This window comes from Mirounga angustirostris, unplaced genomic scaffold (genome assembly GCF_029215605.1).
Source record: "Mirounga angustirostris isolate CCGP_5_RB_7025 unplaced genomic scaffold, mMirAng1.0.hap1 SCAF_1, whole genome shotgun sequence".
In the NCBI taxonomy this organism is placed as follows: domain Eukaryota; kingdom Metazoa; phylum Chordata; class Mammalia; order Carnivora; family Phocidae; genus Mirounga; species Mirounga angustirostris.
The window spans coordinates 162,590,468-162,613,536 of record NW_026991709.1 but is presented as its reverse complement, the minus strand read 5'-3'; the positions used below and the strand labels follow the sequence as shown (position 1 = coordinate 162,613,536).

Genomic DNA, 23,069 nt, shown 5'->3' with positions numbered 1-23,069 from the left:
GCTCTGAAATTAGTTACATTCTACTTAGGTGAGAAGTCAAAGACTACCTTTAGAACTTATTAGAAACTGTTTGGGTAGAACAGTTTAAATCACAAGGCCTTCCATAAGACCTAAATTCCCATTTTATAAATCCTCACTTGGAATATAGAAATAATTATTATATAAAACCATTTGGCCTCCATATCCTCAAAAAGGTATTTTTCTAGGAACCCCAACTCTGTTTTCTTTGTGTAACCACAATAAAGATACTTTTTTCACAGAACTATTAATGGAATGTTTCCACTCCATAACATTTTTACAAGATAAAAGGAATCATAAACCAAGCTGCCCCTGGCAGCCCCACCCAAGCAATAAAGCCTGGACCTGGGGTTCCCAAACCTGGCCAGTCTTTAGAATCACCTGGAGAGGTGTTTAAGAATACCGATTCCTCCTCCCCTCAACTAGGACTGATTAAGTATTTCTGGGAGGGAAGCTGGGAAGCCCAGGAATCTCTATTTTTAAGTAGACAGGATGACTGCCGGGTAGACAAAACACTGGCCAAAAATAACGTGAATTTCAACAGAATATTCAGCAGCTATAGCTTTATTGTCCAACTAATCCACTCTGTTTTTAGTCAAAGCATGGCACAATGTATTTTTACTGACCAGAATTATATTACTATGCACTAGGATTTTTTTCTTAATGTCACAGTAATTTTCTGCCCTGTATCCATTATATACCTCGTATTTTATTCTGAGCTAATTTCTACAGTTGGATTTATCCTAGAAAGAATTTTTTTTAAGATTTTATTTATTTATTTATTTGACAAAGAGACAGAGAGCACAAGTAGGCAGAGAGGCAGGCAGAGGGAGAGGGAGAAGGAGGCTCCCCGCCAAGCAGGGAGCCTGATGCGGGGACTCGATCCCAGGACCCTGGGATCATGACCCGAGCCAAAGGCAGCCCCTTAACCAACTGAGCCATCCAGGTGCCCTAGAAAGAACTTTTCAATCATCTTGTAATCTAAATATTAAAGAGAACAACAAATGGTTTAAACAAAGAATGTATACTTTAAAAAGCTGAATCATGTGATTAAAAAAAAAAAATCAAAATTTGCTCTGCCTCTAAATTAGGCTTAGAAAGAATTAATACAATAGTGCTAGTTACTTTTTAATAAAAATTCAAGAATTTTCACTTTTAATGTCCCCTCTCATAATTAGGGTGTTTACACAGAAATAAATCATATAACAGAAATCACTAGTATATCATTTTATTATCAGGATTAATCATGATAGAAGTAACAAAATTCATACCTTGCATACACATGACCTCCTCACAATAATCTTGTGCTATTCAAAGTGCCCCCTCAAATGGCCAGTTCAGGCCCACATGCAGAAGCCAACATTTTTGTTGAGTCCCTGCCACCTCTGACTGGTAGGACAGGCATTTGGAAAGTGATTTGAGGTCTGAGATACAGTTGTACCTGAAGTGGCAGGTGTCCCTGAGATTTTTCAAGGACAATTCATGATGCAGGGAGAACATAGTTGTCACTGATAAGCTTTTAGCAAAAGATTTTCAGGGCATATCAACCAAATAGACATGTCCTGTTTCTAAAAGAGGTATAAATACCAACAGTGATGCTCTGAGCACCAACTAAATAAATCTAGCATTAGTCTTTGGTTGGAATTAATTTTTTTAAAAACATTTTAATGTCCTTGGCTCAAAATCTCACTTGAGAATTTATTTCACCTGTCAGCAATCCCACATTTTTTTTTTTTAAAACTCCTATGTACTCTATTGTCAAAAAAGAAAACGGGAAAACAAGTCTGGCAAGAAATATAAAATTTAACTTAGTGACTGTTTCATTTTTGATAGGCTACTGTCCAAGTCTTAGCAATCCTGTTAATTTACAAGAAAGCAAAGGCATGAAGAAGAATACCTACTCTTCCCCTCAAACAAAATCGTCTGGACCACGCCCTGGGAGAAGCATTCAGGCTGTTATTCTAGTCCAAAGCAATGAGAAATAAAGAAGAATAAAGAACAAAGGAAGTATTTAAGTGTATTCAGTTGTTATTAAAGATGAATTAGAAAGCAAACCAAATAGAACACACCAAAAAGCCAAGAAAAGAAAAAGCAGTTTGAAAACGCTAGCTTTGGGTACTTTTACATCTCCCTAAATAACCTGCTTAGTAATCCAATGACTCCACCCTTCTATTTCTAAATAAAATCACTTAAGAGTCTCTCAGAGGGCTTGTAGTTCTCCATCACTATTATTTTCTTTCCCACACCAAACTACTCTTTATATAGCTCATTCACTAGTTCACTCAAGTCCTATTCAAAACTAAAATGGAAAGAACGAGTTCAAATGTTAATAACATTTCTTCAGGAAATTTCAGTTCTCCACTTGAATGATATTCCAGTCGGATTATCCAGCCAGTGTACAGATATAATGGTTAAAAAATAAATTCACAAAATCCAGGGTCCTGAGAAAATGCAGCAACATTCTTTATCAGGTTTGAAACCCAAAACTCGGGGCGCTTGGGTGGCGTTAAGCATCTCCCTTCGGCTCAGGTCACGATCCCAGCGTTCTGGGATCGAGCCCCACATCAGGCTCCCTGCTCGGCAGGAAGCCTGCTTCTCCCTCTCCCACTTCCCCTGCTTGTGTTCCCTCTCTCACTGTCTTTGCCTGTCAAATAAATAAAATCTTTAGAAAAATAAAATAAAAAATAAATTAAAAAAAAGAAACCCAAAACTCTCTGACACAACAGTCAACCCCACCCCAATAACAAACTGATACTTCTCACCACCCACAAGGGGCCCTATTACCTCAATCATTCTGCTGTCCACAGGCAGGGTGGTGCTGACCATGTGGACATTAGGTGTGGACGTCGACCTCTGCCTCTGGGAGAGGGAACCTTCAGAGGAAGGGCTGGAGGAGTTGAATGTGAAGGCGTGGGGTGTGGAGTATCTGTGCTGGGAACTAGACAAGGAGGAAAAAGAAAACTCCATGAATGACACTCAGCCCTCCCCACTAGTGAAGTCTTTCAACTATTTACTTCATTAAGATACTCAGGGACAAATCCTACTTGTACTAAAACCTTGGACAAAATGTTCCCTTCTTTCAACAGGCACCACTTAAAAAATTTCTTCTGTCTAGGTGCTTTTGCATGCCAATTTTTAAAAAGGAAAGAATACATGTGCTTGGAATTCACATGAAAACAACAATACATTTTAAGTTGTCTTCTATTTAATAAATCACCTTGACAGAATATACAAAATTTTCAGACCATCTCTAGGAGAGAATAGATTAGCATTTGCCAACCATGCTACCACCAACCAAGCGAGTTGGCACTTGCCCAGACTGATTTAGAGAGCTTGAAGGAAGAGTCTTAGATTTAAGACAGACTATTTGAGCATCTCTGCAAAAAAGCCAGCATTTTAGCCACTATGCACCCTCTCCCCACTTAACCAGCTTTCAAAGTCAGTTAATGTGAATTCAGTTTTCAAGATGCCAATGCGCAACTGTGAAATAATCACTGGCCTCTTCCAGCCAACCCCACTCCCCCATCAACCACAGTGGGAACATGCAGTAAGTATAACATTTTCATTATTTGCTCTACAGATTATTTTGAGTTTTGTTCAGATTCAAGTAACACTATGCATGAATTCAAGGAAAAAAAGGCTAGTTTTTCTAAGAGAAATTGTTCTACTGCCCTGAAAAATTGCCTTCTCAGGTAAGTGCATGTTTAGGCCCTCAGAAGCTTATCTTCTAGTATGAAATTTTCAGAAGCATGTAAAATTTTGGTCAGACTTGCTTTTCAAATTATCAAGAAAAATAAAAGTCATACACAAATGTATATCCAGATATCATTTCAATACAAATTCCTTGTTCTGAGATCTGCTGCCTTTAAAAATTTCCATGGTAGTTTTTAAAAGGTCATTAAATGTTATTCAATTATATATACATTCAAGTCAGATATTTTGACGAAGATGCAGATTTTATTTTAGGTTCCAAATTCATATGTAACACTGAACAAGACAAGTGAACTCAACAAAGCTCTGACTTTAAAGGTGGAGATCAGAATAAAAACAAGTTATGTCCAAACTCACAGGCACATCAGAAAGGATATTCATATTAAAAATCTAATTCGAGGGCGCCTGGGTGACTCAGTCCTTAAGTGTCTGCCTTCGACTCAGGTCATGATCCTGGAGTCCCGGCATCGAGTCCCACATCGGGGGCTCCCTGCTCAGCGGGGAATCTGCTTCTCCTTCTGACTCTCATCCCACTTGTGCTCTCTCTCTCTCAAATAAATAAATAAAATCTTTATGAAAATTTAAAAAATCTAATTCGACTCTTTTTAAAGATCACAGTCTATTAAATACCATGGTTTTTAGCAATGCAAGGCCATAATTAGCATTCCAAAGTTAGGAGTTTTATTTTTATTGGATCATTGTATATAGTTTTGGGACCCTTCCCTTGAGGTACAACTTGCTACCATACGGAGGGAGGCAAAATCTGAAGCTCTTTAAAATGTGATGAGCTATAAAGGGACATGCTATGATAATAGAAGAAAACTGCAGTCACAGTCACTTTCCAAAATGTAAAAGCTACAGGACCACATTTTGCTTTAACACCAGTATTAAGTCCCGCAGTAGTAAAGGGTTTACACAGGGAGAGAAGGAAATGCAAAGGAACTCCAGTCTTTTGTATTCAGGCTTTTAATCCCACCCACCCCAATAGAATTTTCCAAAGAAAAGCTGTAAGTAAAAAAATTACCTAACAGGCATCCGAGAAACAGACTCTCGCATCCGACGCATTGTCAAAGAAGGCAGTGCTGGGACCCCACTATCACCAATAGTAGAATTTGGAAACAATCTACATGAAATCAGAGGAAGAATTGCAGTAATTTTACAGGGTCAGACTGCCTTGCCTTGCTACTCTTGCTAACAGCTACTCAAACTAAACATCTTCTAGTCACATTTTGCTCGACCATTTTAGGCTACCCAGAGCAAAAGGGACCACCAACCCAAATGACTGGGTTTGAATGAGTACAGAATGTGAACAATACTGACCTGCCAATGAACATATAGGCTCTAGTGTGCATTTCTAAAAAAAGAATACTGGTCCAGTATCCAGTTTTAACACTATCGCAGGGTACATGATAAGCTAAATCACATAGAACTTTTCTGGAAATATTCTGTCTTGGAAACACACTTATAAAAAGACCGAATATGAAAAATGTCATTCAGCACCAAAAATCATAAATAAAAGTGATTAGCATTAACTGGCATCTTCTTTCAATGAGATGAACACTTGTGCCCAGCAATTTCACAGGTGCTACCTCACTAAATCCTCACGGGAACCCTGCAAGGAGGGTTTTCTTCAGATGAGTGCACCTTTTCTACCCTTTTCTTCAGATGAGTGCACTTGAGGCTCAGCGGTGATTAGTTAGTTAATGGTAACGTCAAGGTTCTCACCCATGTCTGCCAAACTCCAAGCCTGTGCCACTCAGGCTACACAAGCAAAAGCAATGTGACTGCCGGGAAAGCAAAAGAGGCATTCCCATCGTGGTTTAATGACAACACTCCCTTTGTTTTTCTAGGACTCTCAAAAAGGGATAAAATTTTGACTTTTCATACCCCCATTAACAGTTCTTAAAAGGCAATTTGGAACATGTAGTTTCAACTTAAACCTCACTAAACACAAGTATCTTCTGAAGTTTTACATCACTTTAAAACTAATGTTTTCTCCAGTTAGAGGTGAAGAAAATAACACCAACCATGCTTTCTGCCCCTTCTCAATAACAAAGGTCTGTTTAGCATATTTAACAAAATAAAGAGTAGTGTTTACTAGCAACCGAATAGATGATACTGCTGAGAGAGGATAGCCAAGAAAGTCTTTGGTTTTCACATCCTTTTGTTCTTTGCTTTACTGAATCACAGCACATCAATCTCTATTTGACAGATAACAGTCCTATAACCTGCTAGTTTTAGAGAGCTATGCCACACTAAAACTCGCGGGCTTCAGAACTGTCATGTTTCTAAAGGAGATGGTTTCCAGATCATGCTAATTCATTTAATAAGTCTAAAACCCAGACTTGTCAGTCAAATATACAATAAGCACCTTCAAAAGAGTTTATACCTTCCCACCCACTTATATTCTTTGAAATAAGAACAATGCCTTACAAGAGCTGTCTGATATTACTCCAGTCCACACACATAGTAGGTACTTTGGTGCTACAGTGCTCGTGAAATTTGTAGCCACAAGTCTGACAACGAAATCCATTTAGCAGGAACTTCTGACAGATGTCACAGAAGGCAAGCTTCAGGAAGGTCTTCCGTGCCTAGAACAAGAACACAGGTGTAAATTATGTTGAATAAATGAAAGACAACAAAAGACAAAGTAATTTCCGTCTTGGTCTCCAAGAGGTCTTAAAACAGAATGAAGAATCGTACTTCCAACATTTGTAAAATTCATGTATTATCTGTGGCTAATTAAACCTAAACTGCCTTACTGTAAACAATGGCATAATGGCAGTTTTGAACAATCCAACAATATATATGCCTCGTACCTCTGAGAAAGTCCTATTATGCCAGCCAAAGCACCCAACATGCCACAAAAAGAGAAGAACTCTGTAACTTACAAAGTTGTGTGTTGTAAGGGGAACGTGATCCAGGAAATCTACTTGAAGTTCTTCTCCAATCAATGAGGCGGCATCAGTATTCCAATCTAAACGTGCTTTTTTACTGCAGGGGATTTTTAAAAACATAATATAAAAGGGAAATGTTTAAACAAGCTAAGAGTTCAAGGCCAATAAACAACAATGGCTACCATTTATCTCTTACTATATAAACATAAAACTTAATCCCATATAACACTAGCTTATTTAATTCACACAACAAACCTATCAAGTATGCATTATTATCCCCATCTTTAAAATGAGAGAATGGGGGCCCTAACAAGGCCACACAGTGAGTGTAAAGGCCTATGTTGGAATCCAGCTCAGCTGGACTCTAAAGCTTGTGCTCTTAGAATAAAGGTTATTTTAAAATAACGAACTACACAACGGGGCTCCTGGATGGCTCAGCCGGTTACGCATCTGGACTCTTGATTTCAGCTCAGGTCATGATCTCGGGATTGTGGGATCCAGCCAAGTCAGTCTCTGTGCTCAGCAGGGAGTCTGCTTGGGATTCTCTCCTTTCGCTCTCCTTCTGCCCCACCCCTCCCTTTCTCTTAAAAAAAAAAGTATTAAAAGAATGAACTATAATGATCTCACGATAAAGTAAATATGTAATACATTGGACTTTGTGATATTAAAATCCTATAAAAATTCTAAAATCCTAAAATTGGGTATAAATATTGCTGTAAAAGCAAAATTTAATCTTCTGTAGCCTACTTCAGTCAGGCAGATACATAAATACAAAAGAATTGCAAATGAAATGCACTTTTCTATTAATAATAGGCTCACATATGTAGAGTTGTTTGCAGGGTCTATAAATATAAGTTGATAGTGGACTTCACTGTCTTAACATTTACCCTGCCACCATTCTTTCTATGCCTAGACAACACAGAAAAACAGATACAACGAAGTAAAAAGCTTCAAAAAAAAAGAAACTTTCTCATGTCTTGTGTTGTTAGTTCATCAGGCCCACTTCCTGAAGGAAGAATATTCTAAAGTAGGGAGAAAACAACACATATATAGCACAATTCAAACTTCTCCCTTTGCTTACCAGAAGCCTATTCCAGCCATTTTTCTGGTTATCCAATAGCAAATAATCCATTCCTTAATATAATTCCCTATACAAGGACTCCAAAGTACTATTTTACCCTAAAGAAAGGGGGGGGGGCAGCCCTATGTTCTCATCAGTCTTCAGGTGCTATCTGTCCAAGAGAAAAGCGACGGTAGCTCTAAACCAATGTGGCCTTAGATGAGAGTGGACAAGCCCCTCACTGTCCCAGAATCCCTCTAGTCCTTAAGGAGCACTACAGATTAGCTTGAGACCAACCTGGGGCCTACATTCAGATAAAGCTGACATCTGCTTCAAAGATCTGCACTTCAAAAAACTGCCTCCTAAGCTGAGAGGAAGAGCATAGTGGAATTTAAGATGGCCCTTTTGAGTTGACTCATTCCCTAGGCTATTCTCTCAAACTGTGGAACTCCTTGAAACAGAAAAGATGTAAGCTGAAGATCAGTAACAGAACTAGCATTTTCCAAGAAGAAAGTAAAGATTACTTCCCCCAAATTGGGGGGGATAATAATAGATAATGGATAAGTATGGAAGCTATGGGTTATTACTCCTAGCCTTTGATCGGATACCTCTATCTTGCCACCACCATTAGAAAGAAGATTAACTATGGATCTTCCTTGAAGCAGACAATCTCCTGCATCTTTTAGTCCTATGTCTGCCCAACTGCAGGGATTCAATAAACATTAACTGTATAAAAAATGAATAAATAAGGGGTGTCTGGCTGGCTCAGTCAGAAGAACATGTAACTCTAGATCTCAGGGTCCTGAGTTCAAGGCCCCACACTGAGTGTAGAGATTACTTAAATAAAAACTTAAAAAAAAAAATGAATGAATTACAAAAGAGTTAATCTCTTGAGGATAAGATTCTTTAACTATAAAAATGCAAACATTTTCTGAGTACCCATTCTTCCACTGCATTCCAGGAAACACAAAAATTTTTGCTCTCAAGAAACACATCACCTGACACTACCGTTTCCATCTATGGAACACTATCAACACCTAATATGTATTCTTTTTTCAATGCAATGTTCAAGCAATAATTTCAAGTTCTTAGTATTTTATTTTTCTGAGTTGTCTATGAACAAGGGCATATAAACACATAATATTCTATAGGAAGCTAGTATACTTTTTAAGAAATGGGAACTGTTATTATTTGAAGCCATCAGCTCCTTACTAGTATGAAAAAGGAGCTGACTTTTGAGCTCTTACCCTTTATGTTCATGGAGAAGTCTGAACACGGCACAGCACTCCGGCTGTAGGCCCCTCACCTTGAGCGCTTTCATAAGGCAATCATGCAAGCTCATTCCATTCCGCACATTGACCTATAAACAAAAGACCATCTTTAGAACCAACAAAGGCTGCACATCCCTTAGTGAGCACAGAAATAAATGCATCATTCTGTAGGGATATATGTAGATTTATGACAGCATTGTCTGTAATGGTAAATACATACACATGCAGGAAATACCTGGAATGTCCAGCAATAGGTGAGTGCTTGAATAAAGCCTAGAGTATCTTTATATGTCACTGCCACTACTATATTATTTATAATGACCTAGAGAGAGGGGTATCCATGATATGTTAATTGTGGGAAAATATTTTTCACAATAACAGAGTCAGATTATTCAAAGGGTGGGAAACCCATGTATGTTTATATATGTTGCATGAGTGTGAAAAGATACGCCTCTAGCTATTAACATGAGGGGAGTGGCTGAGAGAGATAAAATGATCAAACTTCTCTTGACACAGCTCTAATTTGTTTAACTCGCTGAAATGTACATGCAAGCATGAACATCCACCAGAAAGGAAAATAAACCAATCTGTTCTATAAGCAAACAAGAGTTTTTCTGGCCAAAATTTGTATTTCAACCTGTTTTCAACAAAATGGTTTATCCTCCTAAGAAAAATTCCATTTCATATACACTTCACACCTGTAAGGGCAAGCAAGAAGAGGAAACAGAGCTCCTGTCCTGCTACAAAGACAAACACCACGAGTTTAAATAAATGCGCACACCATTCCAGGTAGCCTTAGTTTATGTCCCTCCACATTCTCCTGTACCCAATCCTCAAAAGCTAGGCAGGCACTCAGAGGCCTAGTAGAAGTGTGAATACTCGGGATGCTAATAATGGCAGCTATATAAAAAGACCTCGGGGCACCTGGGTGGCTCAGTCATTGGGCGTCTGCCTTTGGCTCAGGTCATGATCCCAGGTTCCTGGGATCGAGCCCCACATCGGGCTCCCTGCTCAGCGGGAAGCCTGCTTCTCCCTCTCCCACTCCCCCCTGCTTGTGGTTCCCTCTCTCGCTGTGTCTCTCTGTCAAATAAATGAATAAAGTCTTAAAAAAAAAATCTTTAAAAAAAAAAGATCTTAAACTAATGATGTAATGTATGGTTAACATAAGAAAAAAAAGAAAAAAAAACCTTAAGAGTTTTGATAAAGGCCCCATATATTTTGTTTTTATTTTATTTTTTAGAGAGAGTCGCACACAACAGGGGGTAGAGGAGAGGGAGGGAGGGGCAGAGGGAGAGAGAGAATCCCAAGCAAGCTCCACACTCAGCACTGAGCCCAACACAGGGCTCAATCGCACAACCCCGAGATCATGACCTGAACCAAAATCAGGAGTCGGATGCTCAACCAACCAAACCACCCAGGCACCCCCCATACATTTTGTTTTCAAAGCCAATAAAGTTAATTAAAAGTGAGGCAACTAGAGTCAGATTGGCCAGTAAGGAGAACAGAATGTAGATCTGCGGGGTTTCTGCAGTGCTCTCAGTGGAGTTCCTGTGTTCAGTGAAAGTGTGAGAGCGGACAGTGGCCGACCCAGTCCCTTCCCAGAGGAAGGTGAGTGTGTGCTTGGATCTATTTGAAAAGTCTGAAGTATTTATTTAAAATGTTCCATAGCAAGTTTATTTTAGAATTCTTGAAGCAGTTATGCCCTTAGAAAGATCCACTAACTTCTAGCTTTTCAGAAACAAAACTAAGTGAAAGTGAGATATACTGATCTGAACTATGAAGACAAGACACCAAGAATGAGGACAATGAAGAGTAAAACACACACTAACAATCATTACTTGCATCAAATACTGTGTAATGGGGCTCTGAAAAATATAAAGTGCTATCTGCTCTATCATTAACCTTCATTAAAAGTTACAGACTCAGGAACGTGGGTGGCTCAGTCAGTTATGCATCTGCCTTTGGCTCAGGGTCATGATCCCAGGGTCCTACGACTGAGTCCCACGTCGGGCTCCCTGCCCAGCAGGGAGTCTGCTTCTCCCTCTGCGCCCCGCCCCACCCCCGCTCATGCTTGCTCTAATAAATGAATAAAATCTTTTAAAAAAAAATAAATAAATAAATAAAAGACATATAGCCTCTAAGAGCTAGACAGTTTAAATATTCTCTAATCCAGTGGGGTTCCCAAATGTGACTGGCATTAGAATCAGCCAAGGAGCTTTTGTAAATATAGATTCCCAGCCTCCCCACTCCAACACATCCAAGGATTCTGATTCACTTGATCTTGAATTAAGCCCAGGAATCTGTATTTTAACCCATGTCAGGTGATTCTAATGGTAAATTAATGGTCCTCAGCTACGGTCCAATCACCCATCCAGTAAACAGGCAGCGACAGACACACACACGTACAAAATGACAAGAAAGAGGTTGTTTTCCAATCAACTACCAAGTATACTTCTACAATTAATTAAATCATATATGTATCCTTTCAGTCATTCTCCTCTCTACAACTCCCCATGGATACATGTTGAAATTAGTTAAGTCTGACTAATTTCTGGAGCCCACTAAGTGATTATGAGAGTCATTCTGGGTTCCAAGCAGTGAAACAACCTGGGGATGATTAGAAACTGCTGACTCATCATGCTGACCACGAGCAAGTGACTCCTTCCAGTGGTCCCCTAAAGATGGGTGCCTGCTGAAAGAAGACGGTTCTTCCAGAGAGTGATGGTCCATCTCTGGTCAAAGAATTAGGAGAAACTAACTTTCTCTGCTAGAGCCTTCTCATAAGCTGTATGAGAATCAAGCTTCCAAATCACTGGTTTCCAAACACCAGCTGTGCTAAACCGAAAGCTGTCAGGGGCTACACAGATGTAGAAAAAACTCAATCATAGCTACCACTTTCTTATAAACTAGCTACTGTATTCAGCATGCGCCTCATTTCATTAAGGTCAGGAAACAGAGGCTCAAAATATTATGTAACTTGTCTAGATGATACAGCTAATAAAAGGCAATACAGGGATTTAAATTGGGGCCTGGTTGTCTTAAAGGCCCATACACTTAATCATTATGCCAAACTAAGTTTCCCAGTTTTCAGGCAATCTGGTAGTAGAGAATAGGGAAGACCGGCACGGTAACACCCTGAAGCAGTACTATATGGTCTTCAGCTTCCCATTACATTCACACTCCCCATCTGGGTTCTCCATTTAAGGTTAGAAAGAAAATTAATGAGCAATAGTAGGTAAAAATCATCTTGCAAATGAAAGGCCACTGTTGAAATATAAGGAGGTTATTACTATTTATTTTGCCAGCCATTAAACTTTTATTTTTAGGAAGGGGAACAAAAATAAATTTACTCAAACTATTTAAATACCTTTTGAGTTTTGCCTTCAGTTCAAAACGTACATAAATGTACAATACTGTAACTGGGAGGCTCCTGAAGTTCACAAAAGAAGTACAACGGAATTTATTAGTAAACTGGGGAGAGGAGAGCAGAACTGTCAGAAACAAACAGAAAATTCTGGACCGAGCTTCCTAACCTCAGAACTTTGTCTCACATAGGTACACAGAAAAAAAGACAATGCACTGATTTTACTCAAAAATGGGGGTGGGAAAGGAGGAGGTGTGGAAGTTTTGAACTAAAGGTTTTTTCCAAATGTTCCACCAAGCAAAATTAGCACAACTTCACTTTCCTGTTTTAACCAGGTAGGGTTTTTTCACCCAGAATAGTAAGAAACTGTTTTGAACAGTAATTTCTTGGAAAAGTTGGGATTCTATGTCAGAAAACTGAGAGGCAGTTTCTAAGTTGCTGTACTTTCTAAGCTACCTTCAGCTTTGCCTGGGGCCTACAAAATTTACCAAAATAATTTTTTCTAGGTAATTTTATTTTCTTCTATATATGTGACTGTAATGTCCAAAAAATTTAGTAAGCATTTTAATATCCATAACACATACATACATAAAAATCAGCTGGAAAGGTCTAAGGGAGCGTCAAAAGAAAAGTCTTTTCAAGAAACCCCCCCAACACGGGGCGCCTGGGTGGCTCAGTCGTTAAGCGTCTGCCTTCGGCTCAGGTCATAATTCCGGGGTCCTGGGATCGAGCCCCGCATCGGGCTCCCTGCTCTGCAGGAAGCCTGCTTCTCCCTCTCCACTCCCCCTGCTTGTGTTCCCCTCTCTCGCTGTGTCTCTCTCTGTCAAATAAATAAAATCTCTAAAAAAAAAGAAACCCCCCCACAAAAACATACTATTTGTTTGAATGAAGTGGCAGAAGATATTCCAGGCAAGAGTAATAATAAAAGGAAGGCCAAGGAGTGGGAGGAAAGTAGGGGAGGGGATGTGGAAGGAACACAGCAATATAAAGTAATAAAATCTACAACTGGAAAGCCAATTAATAAAGACACTAAGTGACAGTGAAGATTTTGCCCATCTTCAAGGTGAGTAAAATTATCCAAAATGCTTTTTTATAGGCAGATGGACCGCGAAATTTTCTGAAAGGAAACATTTACATACCACTGTTCTTTGCTTGTTTGGCAAGAAAACACGGATAGTGTTGCTTGTCTTAGACGAGTCCGTAAGTTTGCCATCATCTGATGCCCGACGCTGAAAGCCAAACGGCTGAACTATTGTAGGGGAGATGCAGCTGGGGCCGTCAAACACTGTGTCTTTGAATCCAAAACCGTTGCTGATCGTCTTCCAGGCCCCCTGTATGTGCTCCATTGATGCAGCTTACACAATACTTAAACCTAATTAAGATTTAAAAAAAAAAAAAAAACACAATTCTAGAACAAAAGGAACTAACTCAACAACACAGTATCTACTTAGAAAATAGTAGTATGTGGACTTTCTCTTAAGTGACACCTTCTGCTTAAATAAATCAGAAAACTTCTATATTAGTCTATTTCCATAAAATATTTCATAGACAACTAAAAAATGAGCAAAATCAGGGCTAGAGATCAAAAGACTCATCAAGGGTTATACCACCAGTTAAAAGCCAACCTGGACCATGGGCCCAGGTCTCCTGGCTTCTAATATTTTTTTAAATTACATTTCTCTTCTTCTTTAGTTATTGTATATTAAGTGCAAGTGACTACCCTTGGGTATCAGTAACATGTAAGTACTATGAGAAGTGAAATTTTAAAAAAGAACTGTAAAAGTCATAATTTTCTGCCTTAAAGGAAGGAAATTAGTATTTCTAGGATGTGTATTAGACACTTGATATATAAATGATCTCACTTAATGTGTATAAGGATCTCAAAGCCTTTAAATCCCATCCTCCATTTACCCTTTAAACAAATGAGGCACAGAAAAATCACACTACTTGCCCCAAAATACCCAAATGATAGGTAAAATAACCAGATTCCATGGATGTTTAAATTTAAAGTTCATGAACTTTCCACCATAACATTCACAGTTCAGTTTTGGTACAAAAACGAACTTATAAACAGGAGCAAGCAGAGATAGTCACCTAACCAAAAATAACCAAATGTTTTAAGTAGGCAACAAGAAAACTGCAATAGAAATCTACAGACAGTCACAGAATGACGATAAAGTTAGATACTGTGCAGTTTGGACACACCATGCCCTGGGATTGACTGGGAGTCAGCAATCATGCAGAAGTGAGGTTTATCTCCTTCTTTAGAAAATGGTGATGTTGACAGGGAATCCCATCCTTCTCACACCTTCTTCCCTTAGAAACTTACTTGGTCTTATTATTAATAATACCTACCATCTACTAAGTGCCTACTATTATGAGGAAGTATATACTGCATACATCCCATTCATATTATCCAACCTAATCCTTAGAGAAATATTCTAGGTAGGACTTACATCCCCATTTTGCAGCTGAGAAAATTTAAAGACTGACCTAGTAATTCAATTGCACTCTTTAGGAATTTATCCTACACAAGTATAAGGCAAGTGTATAAAGATATATACAAATGAGCACAGAGAAAAAAAGAGAGAGGGGGGCAAACCAAGAAACAGACCCTTAACTACAGAGAATAAACTGATGGCTACCAGAGGGGAGGTGGGTAGGGGGATGAGTTAATTAGGTGATGGGGATTAAGGAGTGCACTTGTGATGAGCACTGGGTGATGTATGTATGTGCTTAACCATTAAATTGTACACCTGAAACTAGTATTACACTGAATGTTAACTGGAATTCAAATAAAAACTTAAAAAAGAGAAAAGATATATGTACAAGCATCTTCGTTATAGCATTATTCACAGCCTTAAAAACTGGGAAAGACCAATACCTAACAGGGAACTAAACATAATGTTAATATCTATGTGGTAAATGAAGTAATCTGTATGTGCAGATGGAGAAAAGCCATCTAAGACAAAAAATGAAAAATATAGTTTGAACCTCTTTTTATATTAGTCTAGAAAGAGGAAAATCTAGAATCATAAAGAGGTGAGAAAATCTAGAATAATAAAGTATTAACAGTGATTATTTCAGCAGGATTGTGAGGAATTTTTACTTCCTATATATTATCTATCTACTTTTTGGTTTTTTGTGTTTTACTATTACAACTAAATTTCTATGAAGCCTATTGTATTTGTGTAAGGGGGAGAGGCAGGACAAGACATCACAGCCTTCAAGTGGCAGGGCCATGACACACTGCCTTCCCCTCTGGCACCTAAACCTGAGCCCCTTCACACTCCTAATTCTAACCCTTCACTACCATAAGGTCACTTCTTAGGGGCACCCACAGCTCTTTTCCCTAGATCTTTTTTCCCAACTAAAAAAGGAAGAGATGAAGAAGTTTAGAACCAGATGAGAGAAAAAGATGAGGAAAGAGGGTTCATCTGAGCATCTCACTAGCCTGAAATGATATGGTTCCCTTGATCTAGAAATACAGAGCAACCAGAGCAATCTTAAAGATGCAACTCAACATATCCCTCCCCTATTTGAGACTCAGAATATAAGCCAAACTCCTTCTTTCTGAACAAACATGTCAAGCTTAAAGTCACAGGACTTTTGAATTTCTTCTTCCCTCCACCTGGAAGGCTGACACCTTCAGACACAAACAAGCTGACCTTTTCACATCAACTCTGCAGAAACTCTGCAGTCCAGAAAGAGTGGCACGATATGTTCACAGTGCTGAAAGAAAAGAAAACTACAACGAAGAATACTCAACCCAGCATGGTTATCACTCACAACTGAAGAAGAGTTTCCTAGACAAACAAAAGTTAGAGTTCATCACCACTAAACTGGCCTTACAAGAAATGTTAAAGGGACTTCTTTAAGTGGAAAAAAATAGGCTGGTAAGAAAATTACGAAAGAAAAAAAGTTTCACTGCTAAAATCAAACATATAGGGGAGCCTGAGTGGCTCAGTTAAGAGTCTGCCTTCGGCTCAGGTCATGATCCCAGGGTCCTGGGATCGAGCCCTGTATCAAGCTCCCTGCTCAGTGGAGAAACCTGCTTTTCCCTCCCCCATCCCCCCTGCTTGTGCTCTCCCTCTCTCTCTGTCAAAAAAAAAAAAAAAAAAAGCAAACATATAGTAAAGAGATCAATCACTTATAAAGCTAGTATGAAGGCTAAAAGACAAAAATAATAAAATCAATCATGTCTACAATAATTACTTAAGGGATACACAAAAGATGTAAAATGTGACCTCATATACATAAAACATGGAGGGAGGGGGGTGCCTGGGTGGCACAGTTGGTTAACCGTCTAACTCTTGGTTTCAGCTCAATCCTGATCTCAGGGTTGTGAGAGACTGAGCCCTGTGTTGGGCTCTGTGCTTAGCACAGAGTCTGCTTGAGATTCTCTTCCCCTCTCCCTTTGCCCTTCCTGCTCGTTCTCGTTCTCTTTCTCACACACACAAATTAAAAAAAAAAAAAAAACATGGAGGGAGTAAAAATGTAGTGTTTTTAGAATATATGAACTTAAGTGACCATCAACTTAAAACAGACTGCTATATACATAAGACATTATATATGAACCTTATGGTAACCACAAGCCAAAAACCTGTAATAGACACAAAAAAAAATTAAGAGAAAGGGACTCAAGCGTAACACTAAAAAAGTCACCAAAACACAAGGAAAGAAAGAAAAGGAAAAGGGAACAGAGAACTACAAAACAACAAGAAAAGAATTAACAAAATGGCAATAAGTATACACCTATACCACAATAATTATTTTAAATGTAAATGACCTAAACACTAATCAAAAGACATAGGGTGAATGAATGAATGGATTAAAAAAAACAAAACCCGGGGCGCCTGGGTGGCTCAGTCAGTTAAGCGGCTGCCTTCGGCTCAGGTCATGATCCCAGAGTCCTGGGATCAAGCCCCCAGTTGGGCTCCCTGCTCAGCAGGGAGTCTGCTTCTCCCCTGCCTGCCATTCCCCCTGCTTGTGCCCTCTCCCTCCCCCTCTCTCTGTGTCAAATAAATATTTAAAAAAAAAACCCAACTATATGATGCCTATTAGACTCACTTCAGACCTAAAGACACATACAGACTGAACGTGAATGGATAAAAAAAGGTATTTTGTGCAAATGGAAATTAAAAAAAAAAAATGGGGCAGCAACACCTGTATCTGACAAAAAGACTTTAAAACAAAAGACTGTAACAAGACAAAGAAGGGCATTACATGATGATAGAGGGATCAATCCAACAAGAAGATAAAACAACTGTAAATATCGATGCACTCAACATAGGAGCACCTAAATATATAAAGCAAATATTAAGCATAAAGAAAGACGTTGGCAGGAGCACCTGGCTAGCTCAGTCAGTAGAGCATGTGACTCTTTATTTCAAGGTCATGAGTTCAAACCCCATGTTGGGCATAGAGAGGAAGGACGGAAGGACAGAAGGAAATTAACTGACAGTAATACAATAATAACAGGAGACTTTAACACCCATTTACATCAATGATAGATCATACAGACCAAAAAATCAGTAAAGAAACATGGCTTTAAATGACACATTACCAGATGGACTTAACATATATACACACAGAAAATTCCAAAGTCAACAATATATTAAAAGGATCATTCACCACGATCAAGTGGGATTTATTTCAGGCAGACAAGGATGGTTCAATATCTGCAACTATCTGATACACCACATTAATCAACCAATGATAAAAATCATATGATCATTTCAATAGATGCAGAAAAGGGATTTAACAATTCAACATCCATTATGATTAAAAATAAAAAAAAAACTCTTAAAGTGGGTACAGAGGAAATATACTGTAACATAATAAAGGCCATATATGACACCCACTCCTGATACTCAACAGTAAAAAGCTGAAAGTTTTTCTTCTAAGATCAGGAACAAGACTAGGATGTCCACTCTAATCACTTTTTATTCAACATTGTACTGCAAGTCCTCGCCACAGCAATCAGACAAGAAATAAAAGGCATCCAAATTGCTAAAGAAGTAAAATTGTCACTATTTGCAAATGACATGATACTATCTATATATAGAAAACCCTAAAGACCACCCAAAAAAAAAAATTTAGAATGAATTCAGTAAAGCAAGCTAGCAGAAAGAGAAATTAGGAAAATAATCCCATTTACAACTGCATTAAAAAGAAAATACCCAGAGGTGCACCTGGGTGGTTCAGTTGGTTGAGCATCCAACTCTTGGTTTTGGCTCAGGTCATGGTTTCAGGGCCATGGGATTGAGCCCTGCATCAGGCTCCATGCTGAGCGATTGTCTCCATGCTCGGAGATTCTCTCCCTCTCTTTCTGCTCATGCGCACCCTAATTCTGTAAATCGTTTTTAAAAATGATTTTAAGAATATAATACCTAGAGGGGCGCCTGGGTGGCTCAGTTGGTTAAGCGACTGCCTTGAGCTCAGGTCATGATCCCAGGGTCCTGGGATTGAGTCCCGCATCGGGCTCCCTGCTCTGCAGGGAGCCTGCTTCTCCCTCTCCCACTCCCCCACTTGTGCTCCTCTCTCGCTGTGTCTCTCTCTGTCAAATAAATAAATAAAAATCTTTAAAAAAAAAAAAAAAGAATATAATACCTAGAAATAAATTTAATCAAGGGGTGAAAGACCTGTACTCTGAAAACTATTAAGACACTGAAGAAAGAAAATGAAGACAATTAATAAATGAAAAAATACACCATGCTCATAGATTGGAAGAATATTGTTAAAATGCCCATATTACCCAAAGCAATCTACAGATTCAGTGCAATTCCTAACAAAGTATCAATAGGATTTTTCACAGAACCAGAACAAATAATCCTACAATTTATATGAAACCACAAAAGATTCCAAATAGCCAAAGCAATCTTGAGAAAGAAAAGGCTGGAAGGATCACAAACCTAGAAGGATCACAATCCTAGATTCCAAACTATACTACAAAGGTATAATAATCAAAACTGTATGGCACTGGCACAACACACACACACACACGCACTCTCTCTCTCTCTTTACAATGGAACAGAACAGAACGCCCAGAAATAAACCCACACTTATACTGGCAATTAATCTACAACAAAAGAAGCAAGAATATACAATAGTGAAAAGACAGTCTCCTCATAGTGCTGGGAAAACTGGACAGCTATATGCAGAAGAGTGAAGTAACTTTCTTTTACCACATGCACACATACACACAAAAACTCAAATTGGATTAAAGACCTGAATACAAGCCCTGAAACTACAGAACTTCTAAAAGAAAACATATGCAGTAGATTTTTGGACATTGGTCTTAGCAATATTTTTTGGATCTGTCTCCTCAGGCAAGGGCAACAAAAGCAAAAAATAAACAATAGGGTCATATCAAACTAACATGTTTTTGCATAGCCAAGGAAAATACCAACAAAATGAAAAGGCAAACTACTAAATGGGAGAAGATATTTGCAAACAATATATCCAATAGGGGGTCAATATCCAAAATACATAAAGAACTCATGGGGCGCCTGGGCAGCTCAGTCATTGGGCATCTGCCTTAGCCTCGGGTTGTGATCCTGGGATCGAGCCCCACATCCGGCTCCCTGCTCACCAGGAGGCCTGCTTCTCCCTCTCCCACTCCCCCTGCTTGTATTCCCTCTCTGGCTGTCTCTCTAATAAATAAATAAAATCTTAAAAAAAAAAAAAAAACTCATAGAACTCAACAGCAAAAAAACACCCAAACAATCTGATTAAAAGATGAGCAGAGGACCTGAAGACACTTCTTAAAAAAAAAAAAAAAAAAAAAAAAGGCAAAAACAAAAAAACACCATACAGCCAATGGACACATGAACAGCCAATGGACACATGAAAAGATGGTCAACATCACTAATCACCAGAGAAACGCAAATCACAACCACAGTGAGATTATCACCTCAAACCTGTCAGAATGGCTGGTGTACATATAAAAAACCATATATATACACACATATGTGTATATATATATATATAATAGCAAGTGTTGGTGAGACTATGAAGAAAAGAGAACCCTTGTGCACTGTTGGTGGGAATGTAAACTGGTGCAGCCACTATGGAAACAGTATGGAAGTTCCTCAACACAGTAAAATCAGATGATGATCCACATGATCCAGTAATTCCACTTCTGGGCATTTATCCAAAGAAAACAAAAGTGCTAATTTGAAAAGATAAACGCACCCCTATATTCACTGCATTTACAACAGCCAAGATACGAAAGCAACCCAAGTGTCCACAGAAGATGAAAGGATAAAGAAAATGTGGTGTGGGTACACGCACACGCGCACACACACACACACACGACTACTCAGCCATAAAAAAAAGAGATCTTGCCATTTGTGACAACATGGACGCATGGATGGACCTCAAGGGTATTAGGTTAAATGAGGTAAGTCAGAGAAAGACTAATACTGTACGATTTCACTTAAATATGGAATCTAAAAAACAAAACAAAAACAGAAACAGATTCTATATACAGAAAACAAACTGGTGGTTTCCAGAGGGGAGGGGAGTGGTAGAATGGGCCAAATAGGTGAAGGGCATTAAGAGGTTAAAAACTTCGTTATAAAATAAGTCACAGGAAAGAAAAGTACAACACTAGGAAATATAGTCAATAATATTATATTAACTTTGGTGAGAGGTGGTAACTACACTTACCATGGTAAACATTTTGTAATGTATATAAATGTCCATTCACTGTGCTGTACACCTGAAACTAAAACATTCTTATGTCAGTTACACTTCAATTAAAAATTTAAAAATTTTAAAAATGAAGAATATTTAACCAGACATTTTTATCTACGAAAAACACTATGAAAAGTTATGAAAAATCCTACTTTGTTTTGCCTGAGAAAGCTTTTTTTTTTTTTAAAGATTTTATTTATTTGACAGAGAGAGACACAGCGAGAGAGGGAACACAAGCAGGGGGAGTGGGAGAGGGAGAAGCAGGCTTCCCGCTGAGCAGGGAGCCCGATGTGGGCTTGATCCCAGGACCCTGGGATCATGACCTGAGCCGACAGCAGACACTTAACGACTGAGCCACCCAGGCGCCCCCTGGGAAAGCTTTTTAAAAAGAAAACTTCTAAGTTTTACATAGGGAGTATTTTATACACTTTTACATTTAAGGGGCAAAAAAAACTACTGGGTTTCACTGCTAAAATGGTAAACTGTTTTCCATAATGTCAGAATGAGGCCAATGTCACGTTATCTGTCAGCAATAAATTTTTTAAACACTTTAAAGGACTATAAGGGCACCTGGGTGGCTCAGTTGGTTGAGCATCTGACTCTTGATTTTGGCTCGGATCATGATCTTGGGGTCATGGGATCAAGCCCCACATCAGGCTCCTCACTCAGCAGGGAGTCTGCTGGAGATTCTCTCTCTCTGTCCCTCTCCAAAACAAACTTAAGAAAATAAAGGACTATACATGTTGTGTAGTGTCAAAAGTAAACATCAAAAAAAAAAAATTAATTAAAACTGTTCACAATGTATTTCTTGGTATTTATGCAAACTTTTCAACTCTTACATAAAAGTATATTGTTTAAGAGTATTAAGTACACCATTTGAAGATAACTTTGGTAACAAAGAGTTTATATGGAATCTAATTTTAAAAGCTCATTTCTGTCCAATGATAAAAAAAAAAAGTTTTTTTAGATAACTCTCTTCATATGGACAAAATAGTAGCTTTTTTTATCACAAAAGTTCCCTGACCTTAAACATTTGTTTGGTGAAACAGCCTGAGCCCTTTTTGTGGTATAACTAAAATAGCACCAATATGGTTTCAAAAAGGGACAGAATCAGTACTTTTTAAAGACTTTTTATTTTTAAGTAATCTCTACACCCAACGTGGGGCTCGAACCCACAACCCCGAGATCAGGAGTCAGATGCTCTACTTACTGAGCCAGCCAGACGCCCCCAAGAATCAGTACCTTAATAGCCAGATTCTTCAGAGAAGAGACTTAAAAAGCTGAAGTCTCTTTCTTTCCTAGAGTGTAACTCAGTACTTTTTTCAAACTATGGGGTATTTTCCTTCAGTTGTCAGGAAATCATTTTGGTGAGTTATGACCAGCTTTCTTCAAAAATAAGATAGAACAGAATGTATCACACATCGTACAGATAAGTATTATTTTGAGAAGTCTTTGATTCAGATACACATACATTATAAAAATGTACATTTTGAGGTGCCTGGCTGGCTCAGCCAGAGGAGCAGGCAATTCCTGACCTCGGGGTCGTGAATTCAAGCCCCACATGGGGTGTAGTGATTACTTTAATCTTTTTTTTTTTTTTTAAGTACTGTTTAGTGTGGACCACTAAGTTTGAAAGCCCAGAATCCCTAGACCACCTTACATCGATTTCTCCAAATGCATTAACCCATATAAAATACACCTTCTTACCCTTGAATGATCACTTTTTTAAAGGATCCATATAGTCCTAAAGTGTCTTTCTTATCCCTCCCAATGAACTCTGTGTATGCTAATTCTACCTTACATTTAGAAATAGTCAGCTCTCCTACTTCATGTAATTCTTCCTGTTTTCATATACTTCATTGCTATGTGTACTCAAAAAACTCACTATATTAAATTTTCATTCTTTTCTCAGTTTTAGTTATTTTGTGACTTTATTTATCATTCAAATTTACTGTGAAGTTTTGGCATGTGGCAAAGTACTTTAATGGATATAAACTAATGGATACACTGACAGCAATCTGAGACCATTCTCCAATGCTGACTGGGTT

At 38.5% G+C, this 23,069-nt stretch overlaps 1 protein-coding gene across 8 annotated transcripts in view; it reads right to left on the bottom strand.

Annotated features, from left to right (window-relative positions):
* The window catches only part of RAF1 (Raf-1 proto-oncogene, serine/threonine kinase), a 70,287-nt gene that overhangs the window by 15,251 nt on the left and 31,967 nt on the right, over window positions 1-23,069 (bottom strand). For 2 of the 8 annotated variants that reach the window (XM_054504580.2, XM_054504581.2), the window contains 8 exons: window positions 20,995-21,052; window positions 13,461-13,693; window positions 8,934-9,046; window positions 6,621-6,723; window positions 6,163-6,320; window positions 4,754-4,852; window positions 2,803-2,956; window positions 1,920-1,979 (listed from right to left, as the gene is read on the bottom strand). In XM_054504580.2, coding sequence (XP_054360555.1) covers window positions 1,920-1,979; window positions 2,803-2,956; window positions 4,754-4,852; window positions 6,163-6,320; window positions 6,621-6,723; window positions 8,934-9,046; window positions 13,461-13,667 — 894 coding nt within the window. In that variant the 5' untranslated portion in view covers window positions 13,668-13,693; window positions 20,995-21,052. The remainder of the gene's footprint in view (window positions 1-1,919; window positions 1,980-2,802; window positions 2,957-4,753; window positions 4,853-6,162; window positions 6,321-6,620; window positions 6,724-8,933; window positions 9,047-13,460; window positions 13,694-20,994; window positions 21,053-23,069) is intronic. The other 6 variants (XM_054504582.2, XM_045861795.3, XM_045861798.3 and 3 more) reach the window with 5 other exon arrangements.